This window comes from Solanum stenotomum, chromosome 6, assembly GCF_019186545.1.
Source record: "Solanum stenotomum isolate F172 chromosome 6, ASM1918654v1, whole genome shotgun sequence".
NCBI lineage: Eukaryota > Viridiplantae > Streptophyta > Magnoliopsida > Solanales > Solanaceae > Solanum > Solanum stenotomum.
The window spans coordinates 46,097,196-46,117,712 of record NC_064287.1 but is presented as its reverse complement, the minus strand read 5'-3'; the positions used below and the strand labels follow the sequence as shown (position 1 = coordinate 46,117,712).

Below are 20,517 nucleotides of genomic sequence, written 5' to 3'. Positions count from 1 at the left end.
TGAAGGTGTGTTGTGAAATGGGGGTATTCGAATTATTAAATTAGCTCACTGTTCCGTGCAAGCCGCTATGACGAGAATTTGTGCTGCCAGGACGGGGCTGCTATAGCGGGGTGGTACCGCTATGGCGGGAAAGTCACGATTTAAGTCGAAAATAAACCCCAAAACTTTTTATTCTGCACTTTTCGACTTTGAGAGCTAGGAGACGACCCCATGTGCTTTCTTGATGGGTTTTCACCATTCTTAAGACTAAAGGTAAGGTTTTAACTCCCTGAACCGATTTTTTGATCTGTAGAATGTAATTTAGTGGGTGATTATCGATGGGAGAGGATTTTGATCTGGGAATTATGGTGGAAAAAACGCTAATTTGGATATTGGGATCATGAGTTTGATCTAGGGTTGATAAAATTGTTGGTAATTCGGGCAATTAGTTATTGTTTGTTGATTCCCGTGTTATATTAATTGTTTGTAGACCAAGAACAAGCGAAACGAATCCAAAAAGGGAAGAATCAAGTTTCTTAGGGGATTCAAGCTTTATTCGAGGTAGGTGATGGTTGTGATTTCATGTTGTGTGATATATGTTTGTTCTTGCTTCATTATAATGCATGTATGTATGCGAATGTTGCATTGTTGATCTCACCAATCGTGAAAGAGGATAATTAAATAATCGCATGTCATGAATCATAACTTGATTGTATGATTGTGAGAATATACTTGTGATTGTGATTGTGGCTTGTTGAATGGATCGGGTGTTGCGTTTCGACACACTAACTGGGATAGATTGCCACGTACCGGCATAAACATTAGAACAGGTGTCACGATCCAACACACTAACTTGGAACGGGTACCATGTACCGATACACTAACAGTTTGGGTGTGAGTTCCATGAGAGGACCATTGATTTGACACAACTGTAGATCTTGAGAATTGTGAAATTATTCGTTGTTCGTAAATGATGTTGATATTGTATATGTTTGGTGTGTACATGTTATTATTATGTTGTAATGGCTTATGTATGTTGCACTTAGTGGGATAGCCGCGTGATCCTACCAATACACTGTGGTTGTGTACTGATACTGCACTTGCTCTTTCCTTGTTGAGTACATGGCGTCTTCAAACGACTATTGACAAACCTCGTTTAGAAGATCAATGATCGTCATCGAATTCAAGGGTGAGCCAATTGTTCCGAGCTGCCATGAGTTCTCTTTTCGTTTATGTCCCCATTCCAGACTTAAACTAGTATATTAGGATTTCTTATGTTTAATTGGGTTGTAACCATTTTCTTCGACTTGTTGAACTTTAGATGTTTTGGTACATTGACTTTCAAGTTCTAGGTATTTCCGCATTTGTTTTGTTAGACTTTTGTTGGAGTTTAGGGAAATTCCCTATTTTTCTTTTCCTAAACATTTAAACCTGCTTCCGTATCTTTAAATGCCTTAGTTGTTGGTTAATTTGCTTAGCTTGGGTAGTAGTAGTGGTTCTCCCACCGGAGGGTTAGTGTGGGTACTAATCACGACGGTTTGGGTCGTGACAAAAATAATTTTTGACCTACATATTTCGTACGATTTTCTGTATTCATAATATAATTTTTCGACGATATGTGGCTACGACACTTGGGCTATGGGGATGGAGGTGGGGGTGTGTTGGAAGTTAAAGAAGAGACAATTATAGAATGTTACTTGTGGAGTGTGTTTTCGCTCTTACCATTAAGAAAAACAATTTCCTTTTTTTTAAGAAATTTATTTATTTTTCTAAAAAGATATATTTTTGACTAACTAAACATGAATTTTCTAAAGAGTAAATTTTAGGTTTAGCAAACATAAAAATCATATTTGTATGTTATAGCTATAGTTTGTATAATTGCGCTCCATAGCAAACTTTATGTTTGCTATGACTATTAATATGTATATTTCGGTATACATATACAAAAGAATCAATTGTATAATCTGTGTTTGTATAAAGCGAGAAAAAGAGAAAGACAAAAGAAACTGGATAGGGAAAGATCTGTATTTGTATAATTATAAGTGTATAGGATCAAAATATATGCATTTGTACATCCAATTTTCTCTCGCTTTATACAAACACAAACACAATTTGTACATTTGTGTTTGTATAAAAGTGAGAGAAGCGAGTGAGAGTGGCAAGCGAGATCTGGAGAGTGGTGAGTGAGATTCTCTAGGGAGAGAGACGAACGAAAAGATATGTATATATACAGTTTTCTCTCGCTTTATACAAACACAAATGTATAAGCGAGGGAGAGACTGGCAGCGAGAAATGGAGAGTGGCAAGCAAGAAATTCAGGGAGAGGAGCGAATGACAACTGGTTTCTACGGGTTACAATTAAATCAAACTGTGGTTCTACCATTTAATTAGAATTAATAGTTTGCTATTTCATACAATTTTCCCTTTTTTAAAAGATATTTTCCAATTTACCTAACACACCTCAAGTGCAAGGTGGTCTTATTTTCTCCATTCTAAATTTAGTGGGCCAAAGAGAAAGAAGCCCATTTTAGAATAGGCCCATCTTGTCAATCACAAACTGAAACCCAAAATCATAGACTCATATGTTTGTTGCCCTAAATCCTATTTAATGCACATTTGTTCATTCCAAATCAAATAAATAAAAATTAGGATTTTGTAAAGAAATGAATATATCACCGGAAAACAATAACCATATATCCAGTGAAATCAAGTGAGGTCTAGAAGGATAGCATGTATGCAAACCTTACATCTTTGTAGACATTAGGCATGCAAATCACAAAAAACTCGCAACAAAATGACACTTTTCGATATAAACATTCTTTACACGGTCAACACCTATTACATGTAAGGTTGATAGTCATTCATGTACTCGTATCAAGATACATGTACATTAGGAGTGCAAATCGCAAATAACTCGTAACAAAAAGACACTTTTTTAAAGGAATTTTAAAATGATAATCATATTGATATACCTCTAACAAACAGCATTAGGAGTGGACTGTCACTAAACAAGTCACTCATGCTTAATATTTCCCAATTTACTGGAAACAAGAAAAATTAGGGGCAATAAAGTTTGGAGTATATCTATATATAAATATATTCCCCTTGAATCATACAGATGGGAAAAACTTGTTGAGATTGAAGGGCAATGAATAAAACTCTTCACTTCTTGTATCTGTTTTGAATGATTTGAATTTATCCCACCATGGCATGCCCCTGTCCTTCCTTGTTGCAGCGTCTTTTCGATGCAGTGATACATCCAGGAATAATGCAAGTAAACCAGCAACAAATGGCTCCGACGAGAAGGGCACATTGATCATGTCATTGAACTGGTAAGAAGGAATAAAATGCAGGAACTCATGCACAGTACAAGAAGAAAGGGAAAATGTCAAATTTTACTTCTTTATACTTCGTCATCTTTCATTTTCATACCCTTGTTATTAGAAAATCTTCTCGTAGTTGTCCTTGATCTTAACGGAACTCCAATATGGATGGGATAGATTCCACATGTCAAAATATTTGGTTTAAAATTAGGGAACGTTACCAATATATACCATTCGGCCATCTAGTTTACCAATCAGGCTGAAGTATATACAACATATATATGTATATGTTGTGTATAGGTATGTATATTCTATGTATAATATATGTATATTTAGTATATTATATACTTTGTACATATTTTGTAAACTAGATGACGGAATGGTTCAAACCCTCTAATTGTTAGGGCCGAAATAATTAGGTGTCACGTGAAAGCTAACAAGGCGAACCTCGAAAGACCACGAGTAAGAAGACAAACAAGAAATATACTAAAAGACACAAAAATTTAACGTTATTAGGTCAATTAACCTACGTCCACAAAGGAAATGTGCAATCCGCTATAGATTTATGAGTACAAAATTTAGAGAGAAATAACTTCATCCAATTCACTCGGAATACAAAGAGGCTCACACAAGTGATAACGCATCACTTGTGTCCCACATTCACTCTTAACCAAAACTCTCAAAGCCTTTAGGACTACATAGTGAATGTTGATTAAGTTAGAAGGAACGAGCCACTATTTATAGAGTCCTAAACTTTTTCCTACAAGAAAAGGACTAACCAAATATGAAGACTTTATGTTTTCCTTTTAGGAAAAAGAAAACCTATTTATGGTAAGAAACTCTAGGCAAATATCCAACACTAATATACTTTAGTTAGGGGCTATGCTGGAGCTCCATTAGGGACAATGGCAAACGCAAGACGATTTTCAAACAACGAGGGTATGAATGACCTGCCAGACCCCACCTAGTGGGATTTCACTGGGTATGTTGTTGTTGTTGTTGTTGTTGTTGTTGAGGGTATGAATGACCTCAAAGTACGATGAAGGATAAAAACTTGTGATATTTCGTATAATAATATCAATGTAGTAATTCGAATGGAAAAGGGGTTACTTACCCATCTAGCTCTAGTATGAACAGGACCATATCCATTTATTGCTGTATATTCATTGAAGTACTGTGGAATGGATAAGCCCATGAAAATTGAGAATCCTAGAATGAACTTTGTTCGAAAGCTGTTTAAGTTGCAGAACTGGAGAAAACTGAGACCAGCTGAACCTGCAAACAGATTAAGGACAAGGTTTATCATGATGTTGTTGTCCTAGGAATATACAGAAGACTTTAACTGACAAAACATACCAACATAGGCAAAGAAGAGACAATACAATGCTGCAACTATTGGCGCAGGGATTGACGCAAAGACAGCTCCAAATTTCCCTGGATGAACACAAGTTTAACTATGAAACAACGTTTTACGCTAAAGAATGAACAGGATATCTGTCCTAAATGACTACATGCAGCAAACAACTTACCAAGAATCGAGAAGAAGATCATGAAACCAGCAGATATTTGAACAACCCTCCTGCTCCCAACACGGGTTAATGCCAGCAGGCCAGCATTTTCCCTATTGAATAGAAATGAAAAGGTAAAGTTGTTTGCAATGAGGATAAGGACTATGCTTGTACACTAGTAGCAAAATTTCATCTTTGGTAGTACTTGACAAGAGTCTTACGGAGATACAGATGAGCCAGTTCCGGTTCCAAATATTCCTGAGAACAATATGCCCACACCCTTAAAAAGACAAGGAAAACTAATTTTAGATCCACATACAATTGACGGATAGCTACTTTGAACAACAGAGGAATTGAGACAAGGAAATAATTGTGTTCATTTTAACTGTTTCTGCTTGAAGTAATTAACATAGGTAAACAATAAATGACATTTAAAGTTTAAGCTATGAAAGATGTGAATATCTACATTGATGAGATATAGAATTGGCCGTGCAGTGTTTTAGTAGATTTACCTGCCAACCTACACCGCGGCTAAGGACAGAAGGAGGTATTGGAGTTGCACTGGCATACCTTGACACGGCAAAGAAAGTACCAGTGGACTGTTGACAGTGAAAACATGAGAACTTGTATCAATTAGGCAGTCTTCAAGTAGCTAATAAGTAAACGTCAACCACATGGAAGAGAAGACAACTCCATCAGAAACAGATGGACCATAACCTGGGAGACAAACTATTGAAATTAACTAACCTCAACCAGCGCAACAAATGAACCTGCCATCATTGCAAATGCTTCTCCGGCATCGAATGTGGGAGCTCCCCATTGAAATGGATATGGAACTCTAATCCTGTCCAAGATATATGAGTGGAAGGTTTAGCTAGCAGTTCATGGTTAATGGAGTACCTCTTTTTACTACTGCTAATATAACCTGTTTGACATTATGTGAGTCATATCCAACAATTATGTGTCGTTGCCAACTCAATGTATGCGTATAGGAAGGGATAATAGCCCTTCAGTCTAGACTTTTATCTTGATAAATTATGGCAGTTCCATATTCAAGAGAATGAAGTACCCTTACCATGGAGATCCACTGATAATTCCAGCACGATCAGTTCTGCAGCTAAGCTGAGTCTTCGTTGGTGCATTTTTGTAAGTTCCAGCTACAGTGAGAATGTGAGCATAGACCCATACAATCATCACAGAGAATATAACAGCAAACCGGTCGAAGACATGCTTATCCCCTTTCATCATATGGGGTATGTACTGTATACAGACGCAGAAATATTTGTTAACATGTAGTTGAACTTGTAAAAGTCAGATTGAGGGCAACATTTTTTCGAAGTCCATAAAGTGAACTAGAAGAATTCAATAGCATAAAGTGAACTAGAAGAATTCTAAGAAAGTTGTGACCAAATGCACCTGTGAAAAGATTAAGAGAATGATAAGCTGTGGCAATCCGATTTCTGCACATTTTGCTACCTATATGCAAAAAAGAGTTACCACGATGTATTAGCTTGTCATTTCAATTTTCAGCCAGAATGTGCACATCTATGACACAAATGGATTACCAGAGGAAAACCAAACTCGTATAATCCAAATCCTGATAGAGCTACCAATGGAATGGCGGAGAGTGGACTGATTAACCTGAAATTTGAAATGGGAAATAGGTATAACTAGTTAACCTTCAGTCTTTGACAGGCCATAGATTCGGTAAAACAATAAAATAATCAAGTATTATTTATCAGAATCACTCTTTTAATCCTTTTGTTTATCATATATTTTGCTGATCATCTAACTCACCTTGTCACATTCCGCCATAGGCCACTAAAGCCAATAACAATCTGAAGAGTTGACGCTACAATCATGGCTCCTTGAATCCCTCGCATTATCCTCTCAAATTTCTATGTATGTAACAGAAAAAAACAATTCAAATTATTGCATCAACATCAGTAGGAATGCTGCAATTGACAGATTCTAATTAGCTAACCTCCTGAGGGCTCGAAATATCGTTATAACGAGCAGCCAAGACAATCGAAAGTGTTGTTGGTACAAAAGTATAAGAGCCTCCAATAACAGCAGGTAGTCGTGTGCCAAACAAAGTCTGAGTTAGTGTGTTCAAACCAGCAACAAAGAGCAATGTCTGAATCACCTTTGCTTTCTCTTCCTAACCAGTAAAACAAGGATCCAAATTAGATAGACAGTGTACTCCTACCCTAGTATTGGAACCCAAGTTGTAATCAGATTACAGCCATAAGTCCCTAAAAGAAACTATAACAAGAATCTGAATATAATGGTACTCACTCCATTTCAATTTATTTGTTTGATTTTGACTTCGACACAAAATTTAAGAAAATGAAGAAACTCTTGAATCTTATGGTCTTAAAACTAAAGATACATAGAATGTAACAAAATATCCCTAATCTTGTGATCTTGAACATGTCACATGGAAAGTTGAAATTAAAGAGTTGTAAAAAGGGAAAGAGACGTTTCTTCTTTAAACGAACTAAAAAGGAAAGTAGGACAAGTAAATTGAAACGGAAGGAGTAATTCTTACTTTTCCACCTCCCATCTGGGGAACCAGAGTTGAAGGGATGAGTACAGTTGTACCAAGCATAACAATGTAGTGCTGGAACCCAAGTAATATGGCCTCAGCTGCAACAAGAAATTCAACATGTTCAATTAATCAAAACACAAAGGCATTAAATCCCCACCAAAAGAGAAAGAGAGAGAGAGAGTGAGAGTGAGAGGTAGGATAAAGTAACATGCACAGTAAACTAAAAATCTAAGGTGTCTTTAAAGGTCTTTGATTCAAGAAACAAAAGATTGAACCAACAACTAGCTACTATGCAACTAATGAAATCACATATCTGAAATCATACACACACAGAATGGATGAGAACAACAACAAATTAAAACCATTAAGTCAAAAAGAAAATATTATAGAAACAATCATCACATGGAAGACCTGATCAGGATCTATCAGAAACAATCTTCTACAAAGGTAGGGCAAAATTGCGTACACACCACCATCCTCAGACACCACTTGTAGAATTACACAAAGTACATTGTTGTTGTTTGTTGTTAATAATCACATGGAAACAAAATATAATACTCCCTCTATCCCAATTTACGTCATATATTTTGTTTTTCGAGAGCCCAAACAATTTAAGTATGACTGAAAATTTAATTATGGAATCTACAAATTTTTTAAAGTGAAATTTACATATTTATAAACTCGTACGGTAAGTCACAACAATTAGCAATTCAAAAAATTTAAAAGATATATGATAAACTTGTTTGAATCTCAACGGGTCAGGGACTAAGTATGCATGAAGCACAAAGTGTGTTTTCAAGAAAGTTGGTAGAAACTTACGCCAAGGAGGAGGACTAGTAATGCAGTAAGAAACATTTGGAAGTTGATCTTTGACAGGGTGTGGTATATTCTCATCTTGTTTTGGTGGTGGTGCAGCTCCACCACCTGCCATACCTCTGCTTCTTCTTTTTCACACAATGCAGTTCAAATTTCCACACAAAACCCAAATCCCACAAAAACACAAGATATCACAATCCCAAAAAAACAACACAAAGCCAAATCAACAACTTATAGTTTCTTTGAATGCAGAAATACATGACAGTACTGTACTAAAACCCCAAATGTCTATAATGTTGTAAAGATTTCAGCTTTTTTATGTTACACTGAAGAAGCAAGAAAAAGGACACCCCAGGTTGATATTGTGCTACAACCCCAAAATGCTAAATACACTCTTCAAGAAAACTTATACTATAAAAAAACAAAAGTAAATGTGAATATGACTTATGCTAAGCAAAACAAGAAAAAAAGAAAACGACAAAGAAAATCAAAAAGTGAGAAAGAAACCAAAGTAATCTTCCCAAGAGAATCTTTTTTTTTCTCTAACTTCAAAATATAATTACTAATTGAACATTTGGGGTTCTTAAATAAAATCCCTTTTTTCTTCTCACACGTTAAAGATAAAGTTAAAAAGCATCTCTTCTTCTCCATTTTTTCTTAATAAAGATCAGAATTTTCCAAATTTTTTTGGCACTTACATTTCAAATTTGAAGTGTAAAATAATAAAAAGAAGTACATTAGTACTCTTTGCGTCAATTTATGTGATATCTTTTGAATTTTGAGATTCAAATAACTATCTTTAACGATAATTTTTCATATATTTTGAATTATTAATTATTGCGATTTATAATATCTTATACGTAGTTTATAAATATAAAATTTTATTTCAAAAAATCTAAAATTTCAGATTAAATTTAAACTGTTTGATTATTGAAAAACTATTGGAAATGGGAGTAGTACCCTTTTATGAGTTCTTTTTTTTCTAGAAGGAAGGAATGAAAATGACAAAAGAGTAGCCAAAGTTTTATTCTACCTAGGCAGTTATTTTTCTATTTTTCTTATGAAGACAAAAGAGCAGCTGCAGAGAAAATGTGATAATTGAAAATTTGTAGAGAAAAAAGCTAAAATCTGGTAACTTGTCTGTTATCTCTAATTTGTAATTTTGTTGAGGAGTTTTTGCATGACCAATTTGGATTGAGGTGTGCAATATTTGTGTTTGCATTAGTCCTGTTTTTGTGGCATAGGCTGCAAATTGACCACTAGTAGTTTCTCATTGTTAAAAAAATAAAAAGGCTTCATGAATTAAATAGTAATTGTCAATTCTAATTTCAAGGAATTTTGTTATTAATATTTTCATCAAATCTATATTCATTTCATATGTAATTCTTTTAGTAGAAATTATAGCATTTATAGTACATATATTTCTTTTTTTTTTAAAANCTAATTTGTAATTTTGTTGAGGAGTTTTTGCATGATCAATTTGGATTGAGGTGTGCAATATTTGTGTTTGCATTAGTCTTGTTTTTGTTGCATAGGCTACAAATTGACCACTAGTAGTTTCTCATTGTTAAAAAAAATAAAAAGGCTTCATGAATTAAATAGTAATTGTCAATTCTAATTTCAAGGAATTTTGTTATTAATATTTTCATCAAATTATTTCTTGCGAAATTCAGGTTCTATATTCATTTCATATGCAATTCTTTTAATAGAAATTACAGCATTTATAGTACATATATTTCTTTTTTTTTAAATAACATTATTTATAAATAAAATTTTTAAAATTAAATGGAACCCCTAAAAGTATGGCCCAAGTGATGACTTTAGTGGTCTAAGAGGTAAGACGTCCCTGCATAAGTGATAAGTGATATGTCGATTTGAATGTCATTGAATGAAATTTTTAGTGAAAAATTATATAGTAGGATTATGCTTAATTTTGATTGATGTCGTTTAAACTTTGGAACTTTCATTATTCTATTGTGGTTGAAATATGTTTTGTGTAATTGATTATAGAAGAAAATTGTTTGTACTTTCTTTCGAATATTTTTATATGTGTAAGGTGTTAATCTAATATAATTGATCAAATGTTTCTTGAAAATGTGAAGTCATAATTCTTTATCATATGAGTAAATGTAAGTCAAAGTCAATCAAATTATAGCTGCCAATATACCATTTCGTAAAATGTCAAAATCGAACTTAAAAATACTGTATCATACCAAATTAATTTAGTATGATAATGATATAGTATCTTTTTTAAATCGAAGTTACCAAACCAAAATTTCAAATGACGTATTATGCCACCCCTAACTAAAATTACTCCCTCTACTTCAATTTATGTGGGAACTAAGTCAATTTAACTGAGGACTAATTCTTTTAGCAAAAATGAATTAGATCAACTTAATATTTTAAAATTAAAATTAAAATATTAAAAAAAATACACGAAATATATTACAAATTGCAATGTTCTTAACAAAAATAGTTTGAAGCTCAAAATATAAAAAGTATCACATAAATTGAAGCATAGGAAGTAAAACTATTTTTATAATAGTAGAATCAATGAATTAATATTTGCAACATAAAAGTCAGAAAATAAACTTTTTGCGCTAGAAAATAACATGTCATCACCATATCGTTATTTTTCCCACTATATTCATTCCATAAAAAAAATTATTATTTAAGAAAACCAGATTATCATAATTTATATTTTTATCACACTAATATCTTATTGCACACTTTATATATCATCCCAAAATTTGACATTTCGTATATATGTCCCGTGCTATGTGAATGAGAGTTTATAATTTCCAATCCAATTGTAATTAATATACATACTAAATAGATAATCACATGACAACTCTGTATGTTTAATAAAATTCTCATTGTATATTTGACTTGTGATATTTAGTTTTGAGTTGAATGTTCAAAGATTTTTAGAGAAGACAAGTAGACAGTAAATTTTCAAGTACACATTTGTATAGATTTGTGATCTTTAATTTGATAAAAATGTTCATTTGTAACTTGTAAATAAGTGATGTACTACGTGTTAAAATTTTGCCTTTAACTTTATTGGATTCTAAAATGTAGGACTGAACAATTTGGTTCTTTGACCTATCTTTTATTTTATTTTTTAATTCTAAGGTTCTTTGACCTATTTCTTGGTTGCTAAGTTCTTAGTAAGCATAACATGAATAGTTTAATGCACTTTCTCTTCATACCAAAAGTTAAAGAATCAGTAAACTTGGAGAAAAAGGAAGAGAAAAAGGGTTGAAAAAGGAGATATGAAAGTGCTTAATATAATATAAAATAAAGAGCATAAAGTAATGCATAATGTTTTTTTTTTCCTCTTTAAATTTTAATGAGGAAATAAATTATACGAGTTTGATATTTGGACGTACTAAGAGATGACATATGGAAGTTAAAGTTTAATCGGATTCACCTTAGTAGGAATGATATTGGGTGCAATATTACTCGATCAAATACCATGATTAGTATATATGCTCAAGATTTAGAGTGACGATTCAAATCAACTTAGATTTGAAATCATAACAAGATATCTAATAGACATTCAAGATTTGGAGTGACAATTCAAAATCAGCCTAGTGTGAACATCATAACAAGATTGAAAGTGCATTTGTAATTGACCAGGATAAGATTCTTCAGTAACCATTCCTGAAGAACCTGAGGTTCACTTCAATAGGCTCTCAACCACATACGTAACGGCCCAAACGTGCAGATCATGATTATACTACAAGCTTGAAGCGATAAGTCGTTAGTTAGGATTTAGATCGTAAGATATGTATCTCCTTCTCATTTATAATCCATCTAATTCTGATTACAAGCACTAAATTTTAAATTGTTAATTTAGTGAAAATTTGAGTACAAAAATCATTTTTAAGATTTCAAATTCAGATAAACGTTCAGTTTAATAAATCAACACCTTTTTGGATAACACAATTTCAAAATTTTGAAATAAAATCTAGTCCTCCTTTCCTTTCTTTTTCCTCCCTTTTCATTAAAAGCTACTCCAAGTCATATATCTTCCCTTTATACGTTTGAACATAAAAGTTTGAAGTGGAATATATTTATTTATTTACATTTACACTATGTAAATAATTTTATTTTAAAATTACTTAAATATTAAGAAAACAATTATTAAACTGGTTTGTTTCATAAAGTGGGAAAAACTTCTCTAAATCATTTCAAAATCCTCCTCAACATGCTAGTTACCAAAAACATATTTTCTTAAAAAAATTGACTGATCTTATTGATATAAAACAAAGTTCAATGACTTTGTTAGATTTTTAAGATATTAACTATTCGAGGAATATAGATAATTTCACACATAACAAGTACATTAATAAATTCAAATCACACATTTTAATTACTTTTCTCATAATTTGAATCAACTAGTTAAGCATGCAAAGTTTGTTACTTCCTAAAATATATTATGAAACATATATAAAACTAGTAGATTAAATCATAGAATTTAAGTGCATTACTAGAATTCACAAATGTACAAGTTGAATCTCCATACTCAAATCAAGTTCTAACATTTTATAATATATATAAAAAAAACAGAGACTCTATTTATATTGTAAAATGAGCTAAAATATCAATTTATAATAAGATCTTAACTTAGGTGAAAAAAATACAATATAAAAAAGTACTTACATTAAGGGAGTATTAATTGACATATATAAGCTCTTTTGTAAAGTTCAATTTATGTTTTATTTTATCAATTTAATATTTTACGTAAGTAGTAACTTTATTTCTTTTTACCGTATGTTTTATTTGGTAAATGCTACAATTATAATTATTAAAGTTATACTGTCACAGCCATGTCACTAATCTACCAGAAAGTACACGTGTCAATACTTGTATGAATGAAAAAAACTTTATTTTTCACAGGTCTCTCTGAAAAAAGCTGAAAATGCTTTTACTGTCATACTTTTTTTACTGGCACAGTGTATAATGACTAGTTAGTTCTCTTTATGTTCCAGTCACACTACACTTTGACTTTGCCATCAAACAGTATTTATCGATACGAGGGATTGCTTAGATGATAAATATTTTTTCGTGTTTATAGATTCAAATTATCAAGAAAGCAAAAAAACTCTCAGTTCATTAGGATGAGCTCAAAAGAAAAATTATTGTAGTCATTTCCGAAAGAATTTACAACTTCTAATTAATTAAGTAGGCGTTTGAACATATATTGAGTGATAGTTAAGGACCCGTTTGACCATAAAAACTTGTCACGATCCAAAAATGAATGTGATGACACTCGTCTTATCCCACCAAGACAAGTAAGCCTAAAACTCAACCATTACAATAAAATGCGGAAATTTCATAATCAACTCAAAAATACCCTCAAAATCTGATTGTCATGTGTACAAGCCTCTAAAATATTACAATTGATTCAAAAGAAAACACAAGTCTCAAATGACCTTGTTTCTAGATTAGAACAAGATCATAATTAAGAAGAAAGAAGGTCCGCTGAAATGACAAGCAACTACCTCACAAACCTCCACAAGAAGCCTCAGACAAGGAGAAGAGAAAATATCTCAAAGGACCGGGCTAGTAACCTACAAAAAAAAATGTAGTAACAAGGGGTGAGTACCAAATCACATGGTACTCAGCAAGTAAACCTCTAAACACAAGCTAAGGAGATAGAATACGACTTACATCCCAACCGAACCTCCACAACTACAACCTGCATAAAACCAGCCCAACCTAACAGTTCATAATTCACATAGCACACAACTCAACAACAACACTTAACAATTACATATCCTAAACATCAAGTTCAATGTTCATCAATCAAAGTTCCACAGAAAGGCACTCACAAGATCAGCAAAACACAATATCAAGTTCACTAATGATAAATATGTGCAATGCAATGTCAAATATAGTGATGCATGTCTGACCTAGTGATACACACCCGTTGTCTCTCAGTCCGGGACCCATGAGGGACATATCTGCCCATGCATCCATCGCGGCGCATGATACGACCCTCGATAATAGTAACCATCGCGGCGCGTGATACGTCCCTCGAAATATAATATCCATTACGGCGCGCGATACGTCCCTCGAAATGGTACATCCTCTTTAATTTCTTATTCTTTCTCAATTCACATAACACTTGTCACAATCACGTCTCAGAACAATGCAAATGACATGTTCACACAAATAATGAAGAGATGACCATTTTTATAACATTGCACAATTCACAACAACACAATCATGATACAACATCAACAATGATTCAACAAGTCTTTCAAACCATTCTCAACTCATCACACACAAACAATTAATCACCTTGGCTTTTATTACCCCTTTTTCTTCATTAGAATTAATCAATGTGGACAATTCAACCCATCACCAAGTCTCATTATCCCCAAACACATATTACAAGGAAATACAATAATTTCATACACTTAACTAAGGTTTAGAAATCCACTTGCCTCAAATAACCGAACAATCACTCCGAGACTTGAGCCTTCCCTTTTTGTTGAGCTTCCCAATCAATGCAATCTATTCAAGTACATATTCACAATAAGATTTTGAAACTAACAACACTCACATTACTATGTGTTTAGCCTTAACCTAAAAATTCGCTAGGCTTAATAATCAAGTTCGTAACTCTTGATGCCAATTAACATTTCACTATCATATATTTCCAAGTTTCAAGTCTTGGGTTAAGTCCCAATTTTTCCAATATCCTAAATCTAATGGTATTCACATAATACCTTACATCATATCTCAATATTATTAAAACTTGATTTATGAGGTAACTATAACAATAAAATAAAAGGAGAACCCTAAAGAAAATGACAAACCAGTAACTTAGATTCGCTACCCAAAACAACCATCCATCCATACTTCAAACACTATCCAATCACCCTCATTATTATAAAATTATTGTTTCATAATTGTCCTTAAATTAAATGGTCACATTAATTCTTAATTTGACACCAAGAAAAATAGTACAAGCCACGGTTACAACAATAATCAATTCACAATACAATACCCACAATTAGGGGTGTTCACGGTTTGGATAAAAATCGATTCAAACCGAAAAATCAAACCAAACTGATAAACTAAAACCGATTTTATTTGGATTTGGTTTGGTTTGATTTTAGATTTTTGAAAACCGGTAGTAATTGGTTTGGTTATGGTTTTATTCGAAAAAACTGAAGAAATAACCGAACCGAACCGAACCGATGAATTATATACATATATTTTATTAATATACATACTTAATATATTATTTTTATAAACAATTTTAAAGATCTTATATATGTTTTCATTAAAATTTCTTTATACTTTACTTATTGAAAGCAAGAATGCCCAAGGCGAACACATTTATCTTATTGATTTCATGTAATATGAGTGTCCATGACAATTCTTTGTGGGACTGAAAATGTTATTGTCTCTTCCTTCTAGGCCAATATAGTGAATTTTAAAATTTTATTGATAGTAAATTCAGTGATCGAAAGTTCGGTAATTTAAGTCATTCTAACTATTTTTGTTTTGAATGGATTGTTGTCACTTTTTTCACATGTTGAATGAATTGTTTCTTTTATTTTTGTGTATGGTTAATAACTGAATAACCGAACCAAACCGAAACCGATAACCACCAAACCGATAAATGTATATTATATTTGGTTTGGTTTTGATAATTTTAAAACCGATTAGGTTGGTTTGGTTTTGGTTTTGACCAATAACCGATCCAAACCAACCCATGAACACCCCTACCCACAATATAATACTATATTTCCTCTAAGAACCAATTCCTAATTTGCTAACGATTAATCCTAAAAAGGCACTCGTTGCCAAATCATTCTCTCATTGATAGCTATCAATTGTTGGTAAGGAATTAAGGTTTAAAAAAACGATAAAAGGCACCTATCTAATCTACAAATTCAAGAGGCAACCCATTATATGAAGCTGCTCATAATTTGATGCCGCCACCGTCCGTTCCTCCTTTCCCTTTCTATTTCTTTTCCAAATTAATTGTTTATTAAAACTGACAAAATCCACTAACTTATTTTTAATACATGGGCCTAATGGCATAGGTCTTAAATAAATGATCACTTTAGCTCATTAACTGTCAATTATCTACAATTACCCATCAATTAATTAACTCAAGTTAAACGAATAATCCAAATTTAAAAAAATCCTTTCGGGTCATTACAAAACTATTCACTTTTTTTAAGAATAAGTTTTCACTTTATTTTAAAAAAATTATTTATGATTATGAAAATTCCAAATTTAACTTGAAATTATGTTTTAAATTTGATAAACAAGATATAACTAACTTTTTGATTTACTTTGGAAGTTGTATTTAAGTACGTCTAAGTATGAACATACAAATATTCTTTGCAAAAATGATGACTAAACATAACTCCAATTTCAACTCCAACTGCATAAATTCTGAATAAAGTGAAAAATATTAAAATCTATCATCAAAATGCTTACTTGGCACTCCATTGAAAGTTGAAGTTGAAAAAGAATATTTAAAAATTAAAGTTGCATTAACAGATGCATTTCACTTGAAAATTAAAACTGTGTTTGAATATATATTTATCGATAATCTCTTTAATATATCTATTTTTACCATCTGAAAGATCAAAGTTTCAAGCATATTTATATACTATATAGTATATATATTAAAAATATTTCATGTCTGTTTGCTTAACATAAAAGCACACAGTTAGGAATCACACAAAATAAAAAGAGGAGAAAAGGAGGGACTTATAGTTCATTGTTCATGTCCCTTTTGAATTGCATTTGTGCAAGCATATGCATATCTAGCTAGCTACCTTTGATCTTTTTATTCTTTTTATCATCTCTTTTTAGCTTAAAATGTAGCTTGAAGTGGGGTTGAAATGTGCACACTTTATATGTTTGTGATTAAGGGTGATATAAATTAGTGTATGAAAAGATGATTTGTTCAATTTATTTAGATTTAAACAGAGTAAAATTTTTTTTTGAAAAGTTTCGTGAATTTACGGTTTTGCCCTTTTCGATATTGACCCCGAGTCTTTTATGTTCGAGTTTTGAAAGTTGGTTTTGAACTTTAAATTAAAAGTTGAGAATTTGGTAATTAGTTTGTGCTTTAGAAAAGCTAAGTTGCTTAAAAGTGATTTTTAGAGTCTTTTGGAGTTTTGAGTGTCGGAATGAAATTCCATCGTGTGGTCGTCTTCTTCTCCTATTTTTCGGGGCTTGTTAAAGGATTACTGAGAGGTAGTTTCTTGTCATCACGGCGGACCCTCTTTTCCTTTTCTTTATACTTTTGTTCTATTTGAGAAACAAAGGACGAGACTTGTAATTATTTCAATTCCTCACTTTATCTTTTAGTGGTTTGTACACGTGACAATCAAATTTTGGCGAATTTTTAGTAGAAATAATAAGGTTTTCGCTTTATCTTTTTCATGTTTTATTTCTTTCCGTTTTTCTTTTGTTCTTGTTGGGTTGAGGTTGGCTTGTCTTGGTGAGAATAGAGAAGTGCATCACGTCCATTTTTGGGTCGTGACAAGAGCTTAAGCTTGATCCATTGTTCCAATTAGGGCTGTTCATGGTTATGGTTAAAAAATCAAATCGAACCGCAATCCGAACCAAATTGATTAACAAAACGATATTTGGTTAGGTTTGACTTTAAATTTTGAAAAATCGATACTATTTGGTTTGGTTTTGATTTTACTAAAAAAAAACTGCAAAAATAACCAAATCGAACTGATAAATTATATATATAAATTTTATACTTATTTATATATTATTCATAAATAAAATATAAATATTTTGTTAAATTTTAAGTAACTTAAGTCTTTAACTTTACTAATTTCTTAAGCCCAACACTTAAATTTTGGCCCATCTATTACAATCATAAGTCCAAGTCCATCAAAATTCATTACTTTAGTCTTTACCTACCATACCTTTCATAAGATAGTTACACCTTCTCTTAATTGAATCACTTTGTTCGTGTAATGATAACTTTAGTATTGCTTAATTGAACCAACAATAGTTTTTTAGTGGATTGTTCATGTACTATGTGTTTGTGTCTATCAAGATATGTATGTCCTCAAAAATTTATTATCTTCAAACTGAAAAAACCAGAAAAATTGAACCAAACCGAACCAAACCGTCAATAACCAAACCGACGGTTATTTTTTTTGTTTGGTTTGGTTTGGTTTTAGATATTTAAAAAACCGACTAGGTTGGTTTGGTTTTGGTTTTAACCAATAACCGATCTAAATCGAACCACGAACACCCCTAGTTCCAATAGTTGCTTCGCAAAAACTAAGGTTCTAATAAAAATTATGTAAGTTTGGTACAAATTTACAAGTTCAGCGTGATAGACAAAATTAGCTATAACATCTCAATTGGATATGTTCTATACAAAATATTTAGATGAGATTGTCACACACTTCAACATGGGGCCAAGCATTTGGAAATTCTTTTTGATATGGGTGGCGTTGAGATTCGATCTCAGGACATTTGTTTGCTCTAATACCAGATTGAATTGTGTGACTATCTCATAAAAAAACTTAAGCTTTTAGATGAGATTGTCACACCCATAAAAAAACTTAAACTTTTAGATGAGATGGTGACACACTTCAATATAACCCTAATCTGCCAACTTGTCAACTTATATCAATGATGTAATTAGCCTATCATAAAGAAGAAGATTCTTTTTTCTTGGTTTTTTTCCATATGATGTGCTAGTAATGTTTTTTACCAAGAATTTTTTTATACTCTAAATTTCAACCCAAGATTTCTACTTAAGAAAAAAAACTGTTTCATTAATCTACTACATCATATTCTTTGCTACTGTAAAAAAATAGGCATCAAATGGAGTATACTTAAACATTCAGACTTTCTACTCTTTTTTTAAAAAGAAGGGGTTAGTACATGGGCGGCTCTAATAAATCGGTAGCCTAAAATCAAATTGAATGGAAATCTTAAATTCGAATATATATTTTTATGAAGTTTATTATAGCCAATTATTTAATCTTTCTCGAGACATAGTATTCATAATTTGTCAAACTTCTATTATTTCTTTGCTCTTTTATGAAAGTTTTTATTTTGGGATAATTGTACATAATGGAAAACTTATAATCTAAAATAAATGGAGTAGCTACTGTTTGATTTAATTGCGCCCCGTAGCGAACGTTTGCCAGCCGCTTCTCTCCCTCCAAATTCTCACTCGCCACCCTCCCTTTCTCGCTCGCTCCCTCTGTGCTCGCCTCTCTCGCTTTATACAACAGAATTGTATAAAGTGTGTTTCTGTTTGTATAAAGCGAGAGAAAATTGTATATACACATGCAAATACATATATATTCGTCCTATATGTTTTATTTAAAAAGATATATAAAAGGAAAATGACTTAGTTTTTGAAAAATCGATTAAACTTATAGTTTAAGAGAAATCGAATTTCCAAAGGGACAGAGTCGCCACTTAATTTTTTAGTAAAAATCAAGAAAAAAACTATAAGGTTTTCAAAAAATTTAAATAGATAAAATCAATTGAAAATAAAAGGGTTCGAGTTCAAATGTACATTCCGAGAAGGTGTTAGGCCCTCGGAATGCCCGCTAACTTGCGGTTGACTGACGATTTGACCAAAATGATTTTGACTAATTTTAAAATTTTAACTTAAGTAAAAGAATTCATTTATTTTAACTAATTATTTAAATTTTAACTAAGTAAAAAAAAAAGACTCATTTATTTATTAACCATTTTTTCTTTAATTTCAGCTAAGCAAATGAGCTCATTTGTTTTAACTTATTCATTTCTTGCTATTGTTACTTTTATCACTTTATTTTTTATTTTATATATTTTTTTATTGTCATTTTAATTATCTTAAAGGGAAACGAACCAAAAGGGGAATTTTTCTAAAGGGGGAAGGGCCGACTTAACTATCGACAAAACTAAAATAGAGATAAGTAACAAATAAGTTGTATATATAAGAGAGAATAAATATTTTAACCTTTGAATATAAAGAGAAACGACTATCTTCGAAAGATTAATTAAGTTAAAACCAATTCATATAAAGAATTAGTCACTAAAATAACAAATAAATATAAGAGGAGAAAGGAGAAAATTTGCACACGGGCTTTTGCCCAAATCCGAAAAAATAATAGACTTTGCAACTAACTTTGAAGATTAATTCGAGAAAAAGGGATGTAACCAAAAATAAGTCATTTAACTTAAATGTTTTGAAATCATTTAGAACGAAAAGCAAACTTTTTCAAAATGGTCAAGTAAAGAAAACTAATTAAATGAGACGAAATAAGTTATCATAATCAAAAGTGGTTCATCTTTAGGGGATTAATTAAGTTAAATA

The 20,517-nt window shown here is 31.9% G+C and overlaps 1 protein-coding gene across 1 annotated transcript; it reads right to left on the bottom strand.

Moving 5' to 3' along the window:
* Positions 1 to 2,797: 2,797 nt before the first annotated feature.
* Positions 2,798 to 8,576, bottom strand: LOC125869130 (nucleobase-ascorbate transporter 7-like). The gene is made up of 14 exons (XM_049549688.1): positions 8,181 to 8,576; positions 7,362 to 7,459; positions 6,795 to 6,971; positions 6,608 to 6,708; positions 6,376 to 6,451; positions 6,227 to 6,286; positions 5,886 to 6,070; positions 5,558 to 5,654; positions 5,323 to 5,409; positions 5,032 to 5,090; positions 4,832 to 4,923; positions 4,659 to 4,736; positions 4,417 to 4,577; positions 2,798 to 3,308 (listed from the first exon to the last, which is right to left on the bottom strand). The coding sequence occupies exons 1-14, from the start codon at positions 8,290 to 8,292 to the stop codon at positions 3,090 to 3,092; spliced, it is 1,602 nt and encodes a 533-aa protein (XP_049405645.1). The 5' UTR covers positions 8,293 to 8,576; the 3' UTR covers positions 2,798 to 3,089.
* Between the last annotated feature and the right edge of the window lie 11,941 nt (positions 8,577 to 20,517).

Coding starts and splice junctions, on each gene's coding strand:
- LOC125869130 (XM_049549688.1), bottom strand. CDS start 8,292: ATGGCAGGTGGTGGAGCTGCACCACCACCAAAACAAGATGAGAATATA. Junction 6,972..7,361: donor CCCAGATGGGAGGTGGAAAA/GTAAGAATTACT, acceptor TTTACTGGTTAG/GAAGAGAAAGCAAAGGTGAT. Junction 5,410..5,557: donor CATTTGTTGCGCTGGTTGAG/GTTAGTTAATTT, acceptor CACTGTCAACAG/TCCACTGGTACTTTCTTTGC.